This window comes from Mus pahari, chromosome 16 (assembly GCF_900095145.1).
Source record: "Mus pahari chromosome 16, PAHARI_EIJ_v1.1, whole genome shotgun sequence".
Classification (NCBI taxonomy): Eukaryota; Metazoa; Chordata; class Mammalia; order Rodentia; family Muridae; genus Mus; species Mus pahari.
In genome coordinates this window covers 63870050-63877658 of record NC_034605.1, presented here as the reverse complement: position 1 = coordinate 63877658, position 7609 = coordinate 63870050, and the positions used below count along the sequence as shown (strand labels likewise).

Below are 7609 nucleotides of genomic sequence, written 5' to 3'. Positions count from 1 at the left end.
AGGAAAAACACGTCACCTATGGTAGAAAACAAATCCCTACAGAGAAAGTAAAGTGACTAATGGTGAGCTTGAAGACAGGGATTACAAGATTACTGTGTACACAGTTTTCTGAAAGCAGATGAAATCTTTCCTAAGATATACTTAGTGATGTTCATATACCAATGATGATGTCGTGACAGCCATTGTAATTTTTACTTAAAATGGTAATATTGGAAATTTTAGATAATATATGTGTTATTGAATGAAAACCTTGACAGGTCTGCTGGTGGTTAATAATGGCTACTCAACTTAACTTCAATTAGAGAAACATCAGATAGTTTCATGAGACCACATGGACTAGGGCCTTCATTTCCTTTCTTGGCTTTGGCCTTGAAAAACACTTTCTATTCAGAGTTACCCTGCAGCTTTAGGCTTTTCAGGAACACTAATTGTATTCCTCTGTGACACCAGAAAGAATGCATGTTATGGTCTGTGTTTTCATAGAATCCCAATATAGTTATATATTAAACATGAAATACAAATGTAGAATGTGCTGACTCAGCCTACTTCATGCTTATAACCCATCTCTTATTATAATCTAAGTGCTAGGCAGAGATCATCAAAGCTTTTTCAAAATGTTCTAACTCTCATTTTGAGGTACTATTGAGATAAAATGACTGGCTATTATGAGATCCATAACCTAAAGGTGTTTCTGTAATGTTGTCTGTGAAGGTCCATAAGTTCAGTTCCCCACATTACACTAAAGGAAGCCCATATCCACCCCTCCAGGACAGGCAAGATAAGATTTCAGTAGAAGCCTGGAGGCCTGATCCAGTGACTCTTACAGCCAATTGGTAGAAGGAAAAGGTTGATGAGGAGGGCTGACTTGGTATTTAAACTCAGAGTGAGGTGTTGCTGGTCCAGATCCTGACAGCTCAGCAACCTCTGAAGAGATTGTGGAGTGCACCACGACAGCAGCAATCATCAGAGGTGGGGCCCTGACTCCGCTTACCCTGGAAGGAAGCCTTGAGAGATTCCTTGGAAAATCAGGCAGGCCCTCATAAATAAGAATAGCTTCTAAACTTCAGCAGCTCCATTGTGTGGAACTGGGTGAGGGGAGGGAAGTCAGAGAGGAATCCTAGCCACACCTGGATCCAGGTTTGTATGAGTTCCAATTCATTGCATGACTGGTAATGATCAGAGAGAATGGCAGCTAGTACATGCACAGTAGGTGCATGTTCATCTCATCCTGAGCCTAGATATCTAATTTTTGAGCATTGCCACTAGATAAAAGCTCATTTTCATGATTGTCATATGCAGAGGAAGTAGTAGGTGGCATGTCTCTGGCCAAAAAGTATAAGAGGCATGGCTTATGAAACCTGGCTTGACCTGACCACGAGTGATAAAATATCTTTATGTATTACTTCATCATCCCTGGTGGCATTGGCTTCCAGTATCCTTCCCATGTGAGATTTTTCTCACTGAGGTAATGAAAGTGTGGCAATGTCCCAAGGTAGAATAGAGTACTAGTAACATTTGCCTTCTCTTTATTTTCTAAGGAGGAAAGTCTAGAATATTTTCTTTGAAAAGGGAATGTTTCAAATAAACTTATCTCCATCTCTCTACTAAAATTGGATGTGATGCAATCTAAGCCCCAGGTCCAGAAGAAACTTCTGACTGACAGTCACATGCTACATAAGAATTTTATATCACTACAAATTCTCAGATAAATGTTGTAAGTTCCTAGATATGTAGGTTCTTAAATTTGATGTCCATGGTAATCTCTCTGATCATGCCAATTTGCAGTGCATACCATTTTACATGTCAGAACTTTACCCACATGCTATATAATTTGAAGTTAAAACTAAAGGCCATCCAGAGCTTTTTTAGCCCAAATTAATATTTAGCCATTTCCAAAATCTTTGAGTAAATATCTGGCAGAGTAGTTAGAATATTTTTCTCCAGCATGGATGGTGTAATTTATTTAAAAAAAAGGGGGGTTGGTATAGTCTCTGATTGGTTTTCCTTTATTCTCTAGGTACTTCGGACATGACTCCTACTGTCTTCCTGTCCATCCTGTGCTTGGGAGTGACCTTGGCTGCTCCAACACCTGATTACAATTTGGATGCCGAGTGGGAGGAGTGGAAGAGGAACAATGACAGAACATACAGCCCCGTAGGTCACATAGATACACAAAGAGGGCCCTTTGAGAGAATTCTCGCTCATATTGGGTTTTCATGGATCTAATAGTAGCCTTCGATGCCACATCTACCTGAGGTAGTAATGTAACATGGGGTGAACACAAGGTGGCCACATGTCTGTTCATCAGAGTGTTGAGAGTGGCTTTGTTTGTTGCCCTGAGATCCCTCTCTATGACCTTTGCATATCTATAGCAGCTAGTCCACATGGTCAGCTAGGGCAAAAGCATCAGAAGTAAATGACATCAATTATATTTATTTCCAGGAGGAAGAAAAACAGAGGAGAGCAGTGTGGGAAGGAAATGTCAAATTGTTCAAACAGCACATTGTGGAGAATGGCCTGTGGATGAACAATTTCACCATAGAAATGAATGAATTTGGTGATATGGTGAGTGTGACTTAAATGGATTCACATTTCTGCCTTTGCTGTTTTATTGTTTAAATGGAGTCTTGATGTTCTTTTCTGTGAAGACTGGTGAAGAAATGAAAATGATGACAGAAAGCTCATCTCATCCTCTAAGAAATGGGAAACACATCCAGAAACGCAACCTCAAAATCCCAAAAACTTTGGATTGGAGAAAAGAAGGCTATGTGACTCCAGTGAGAAGTCAGGTATAAAAGCATCACATCCCTGAATTACCCAACTACTAAGGATGCAATAAGCTATTGGCATGCCTGTGTTATTTGAATGTGGTATGACATGCAGTTCACTTAATACTTTTCTATAACCTGAAAGCCACAGGTACTGTCCTCAGCATTCTGTTACTAGTATCAAATGTTTCTTGGTTGTCCCAAGTAATGAGGAAGCCCTAATACATTTCTTAGCAATTATAAGCCCATATATGTACAGTGTCATTTCCTTGCCTTACTTACTATTGAATCTCCACCTACGGTTCCACTGTATTTCTCTCCAGACTTAATTTATTCCATAAATGACATTTATCACACCTGCAGTACCGTAGATCACAGCTTTATGTATATATGTGTGTGCTTGTTGGGCTATTCACTGTTGCATTAGACACCTCCCTACGGAGACTGACCCCTCTTACCTAGGCACCCATCAAATGCTGATAGTTTACTTTTTTGATAAACTATGGAACTTCTTTTTGTATATGGCATTCTGTTTTTCCTTGCTCAGGGAAGATGTGGTGCATGTTGGGCTTTTTCTGTGGCGGCATCCATAGAAAGTCAGCTGTTCAAGAAAACCGGCAAACTGATCCCACTGAGTGTACAGAATTTAATGGACTGCTCAGTATCTTATGGCACCAAGGGCTGTGATGGAGGCAGACCTTATAATGCCTTCCAATATCTGAAGAACAATGGAGGTCTGGAAGCTGAGGCAACCTATCCATATGAAGCAAAGGTAAGTGACTGTCCTATCTTGTCATATTGGTTCAGGTTGGGCAAGGGGAAAATAGCAGAAAAATACACTGTGTTCAGAGCTCATATTGAATGTAAAATCTCTCTATGCCCCATCAGTGCTGCCATTACAGTACCCACCACTGTATAGTTGTTTGATTCTATGGTTACTGTTTCTGTGCACATGAAGAATGTGCAAACCATTCCACATATAATACAGTTCTGCACCATGAAATTCTCTTATGGATAAGAGATGTCATTGAAGACATGAGAGCTGATTTTCAGCTCCAAATATCTTCATCATATTTCACTGCCTAGAATGATGTGTAGAAGCACAGACATGGGGGTGTTCCATTGCAAAGTATAGAGTGTTATGGTTTTGAATTATGCTCTCTAGAGGGTAGATTGAAGTCACCAAATCTTGTAACTTTATCTTTTATAGGTAAAACACTGCAGGTACCGCCCTGAACGTTCTGTTGTTAAGGTCACCCGATTTTTTGTTGTTCCAAGGAATGAAGAAGCTCTACTGCAAGCTCTAGTAGCTCATGGACCCATCGCTGTTGCAATTGATGGTTCACATGAATCCTTTCGTACATATCGAGGAGGTAAACATGTTTTCTTCTAGATATTAATGAAGAATGCTGGTACCACTTTGGGAAACGCTGTGTTGATGTCCAATTTTGTGTATAATTTGATGTGTACTAGATTTTTTGCTTATCTATGCACTAATCAAGTACGTTGTTTCTATGAGACATGACATTTCTTTTCTTTTCTCTTTTTTATTAGATATTTTCTTCAATTACATTTTAAATGCTACCCTGAAAGTCCCCTATACCCTCCCCCTGCTCTGCTCCACAACCCAGCCACTCCTGCTTCCTGGCCCTGGCATTCCCCTGTACTGGGTCATATGATATTCGTAAGACCAAGGGCCTCTCCTCCCATTGATGGCTGACTAGGCCATCCTCTGCTACATATGCAACTAGAAACACAGTTCTGTGGGGGTACTGGTTAGTTCATATTATTGATCCTCCTATAGGGTTGTTGACCCCTTTAGCTCCTTGGGTACTTTCTCTAGCTCCTTCTTTAGGGGCCCCGTGTTCCATCCAGTAGATGACTGTGAGCATCCACTTCTGTATTTGCCAGGCACTGGCATAGCCTCATACGAGATAGCTATATCAGGGTCCTGTCAGCAAAATCTTTCTGGCATATGCAATAGTGTCTGGGTTTGGAGGTTGTATATGGGATGGATTCCCATGTGGGGCAGTCTCTGGACGGTCCTTTCTTCCGGCTCAGCTCTGAATTTTGAGACATGACATTGCAGTGCACATGAGTACTTCATTATTTATCGTTATTTCTTAGCTTTTTAAAAACTCTACTTTTCTCTGTTTGATGTATCTTAAGATATGGAGTTGCCTTTCCAGAACTGAACTCTAAAGAGTACCTTGAGCTAAGTAATTTATGTTTAGTTATGATTTCCTGGAATGACCTTCTCTTAGTAAAAATGTAAGATGTCAAACTATCATCTTATATGGGTATAAGGAAGGATGTTTTGTCATTTCAGTCAAATTAGAAAATGCTTCACTTCCTGTTGTTCCCATGGTCAGCTTTCTAGAATCTTTTATTCCCTTAATTTTATTTTTCAGGTATATACCATGAGCCAAAGTGCAGACAGGATTTTCTCGACCACGGTTTACTATTGGTTGGATATGGCTATGAAGGCCACGAGTCAGAGAACAGGAAATACTGGCTGCTAAAGAACAGGTATACATTGTGAAAGTTACTTGATTTTAAGATCCAAATGGATTTTCTATTTTCAGTTAGATTTTAGATACTAGTCACAGAATGCATTGTTGCATTAAATTGAAAAAGGAACATGTTCTTTTTGGTTGTTCAAATTTATGCGTATGTGAGTATGGGGGTGTGATATTGATATCAGTTGTCTTCCTCAGTGCTTTCCCATCTCATGTACAAGGCTCAAATTTCTCTGATCCTAGAATTTTCTATTTTGGTGTTAAGCTTATGCAGTTCATTCCAGTTATGTCCTGGTTTCTGTGATTACAGTTTGACTGGGAAAACATCTTATCTTTACAAAATATTATTGCCAATTATTTGTAAGTTGTATGTTTGTATGAATGAATTCTTTGTGGGGACAGATGATCCTTCAGACAAGAAGACACCATTTTCCCCAGAGATCCAATTACAGAGGATTGTGAATTCACTTACATGGGTGCTGGGCACTATTTTTTTTTTTCTGTTGAAGAAGTCCAAGGTGCCCCTGATCTGAAGCTCTATCTTTAGCCTTATCCTAGCTTTAAGTGGAACTTGGAATCAAACTCCAGAAGTTACATTTACATGATCTTTGGCTCTATCAACTAACATATAATGTATAGTCAAGGAGTTTAGATTTTATCACTTATTTCCATTAGACCCAATATCATAGTTTTGCCACTGATTTTCTGTTTTTCAATTAATTGTTATTTCTGAACAACCTGTTGGTGGAAAGACATCCCAATTTTCCATGCTGTGACTTTTACTGTCTCCTATAAGATAATTCTTGGTAGTTGAACATCTGGCTTTTCTGATGCTTTCTGTTAAGTTGGCCTGTAGTTCAGTTCTCACATGCAGATTTGTTATAACAATCCATTGTACTGTTTCTTTTCTTGTAAATAAAAAAACCTGATTTCTTTCAGCCATAGTGAAAGATGGGGAGAAAAAGGCTACATGAAGCTTCCCAGAGATCAGAACAACTACTGCGGAATTGCTTCTTATGCCATGTACCCTGAATTGTGAGCTGCCAATGTGTATCAAGGAAGGAAAGATATTAAGGCAACACATACAGAAGAATTTCATCCTATTCAAAATGGCCAGCCTCTGCTGTATAAGAAACATTTGTGTCACTGAACAGCAGGCAAAAAGGTGAAATCTGTTATATGTTTGGTTTAGTAAGTCATGACCATTGCTGTAATGATGTTCTGAAGAGACTTATATAATTGAATCCTGTAATGACTTTATTTTAATTTTTTCACTGTACTGAATGCTGTTCTTAAAAATAAAAGTTAACTACAAAGTTATCCAGTAACATTTTTGGGTTCAAACATAAAATTGTTCTTGATGATTGACTTTAATGTGGTGCCAATATTAGAGGAGGAAGAATGGGAGGCTCCTCTGTGATGGGTGCTATTTCATAGTTGTTTTTTGTCTGTTTATACCAGTAACTGTGGCCTAAAAGATTATATGAAAATTCCTGTATTTGACATTTTTAGCTGACATGACTTCATTCAGTTTCAATTATTGACTTCTCTGTGCAATGCAATAGCACCACAGGTATTCCTCTGTATAGTGCTGGGCTGTGACACCTCCCGCTTCAGTACTTCCATCTTTTATGAGCTTTCTTGTGAGTGAGTCAGAGACATCAAGGTGATTATATCTTCAGCTACAAGAATGTACTTTGAAAAGTTTATTCCCTTACCACGCTGAGTGCTGACAGAGTCATTTTAACGCAGACTTGTGTATCCACAATCCTATTCTATTGCTGTTTATAGCTTTATTCTAAGTACTTATTCCATTGGAATATCCTATTTATCACTATCTGTGGTCTCAGGCATACAGGACAGGCATTGGACTCTATCACTAGTACAGCCAGATCTTGTTTCAGCTTCCCAGTGCTTGACTACAGAGATTGGCCTTTGGGTCTCCATAACCTTACTTGCATGATCATTATCAAGAGACAGTTTAGGGAAGTGATATTCTGTACATCTAGATTGACAAGTAGGTCTGCTTAGCCAGACCTCTTTGCCTTACACTTCTTTTTTATATATTCTACTTATAACTTTAATAAAGACATGGGATTATTAATACAACAAATCTGTGGCTGGACATATGATCAACTGCAACAGAATTGGAAGGGGAGGTACATTTTCATAGTGATATTTTCCTCCTATTCTTGATTACAGCTACAAGTCAAAGTAAACTTTATCCTGATTACGGTTATCTTGAAGTTGAAGTTCATCCCCAACCTCTCCATTCATCTGGATCCATTCTCTGTCTGTCTCTCATTAGCCTAGAAACTTAGA

General features: G+C 39.0%; 1 protein-coding gene across 2 annotated transcripts; it reads left to right on the top strand.

The window, feature by feature from the left end:
* The first annotated feature begins 901 nt into the window (after nt 1-901).
* LOC110333923 (cathepsin 7) lies at nt 902-6607 on the top strand. Of its 2 annotated transcripts, none has more exons than XM_021215709.2 (8): nt 902-1137; nt 2018-2154; nt 2443-2565; nt 2649-2789; nt 3316-3540; nt 3979-4141; nt 5180-5297; nt 6227-6607. In XM_021215709.2, the coding sequence occupies exons 2-8, from the start codon at nt 2029-2031 to the stop codon at nt 6324-6326; spliced, it is 996 nt and encodes a 331-aa protein (XP_021071368.1). In that variant the 5' UTR covers nt 902-1137; nt 2018-2028; the 3' UTR covers nt 6327-6607. The 2 variants fall into 2 exon arrangements, with proteins under 2 accessions (XP_021071368.1, XP_021071369.1); XM_021215710.2 differs by having other exon boundaries at nt 908-969.
* Nucleotides 6608-7609: the final 1002 nt, after the last annotated feature.

What these genes read in the sequence shown, in the direction of transcription:
- LOC110333923 (XM_021215709.2), top strand. Translation starts at nt 2,029, where the DNA reads ATGACTCCTACTGTCTTCCTGTCCATCCTGTGCTTGGGAGTGACCTTG. An exon ending in TGAATGAATTTGGTGATATG is followed by an intron (nt 2,566 to 2,648) that starts GTGAGTGTGACT and finishes TTTTCTGTGAAG; the next exon opens with ACTGGTGAAGAAATGAAAAT. An exon ending in TGACTCCAGTGAGAAGTCAG is followed by an intron (nt 2,790 to 3,315) that starts GTATAAAAGCAT and finishes TTCCTTGCTCAG; the next exon opens with GGAAGATGTGGTGCATGTTG.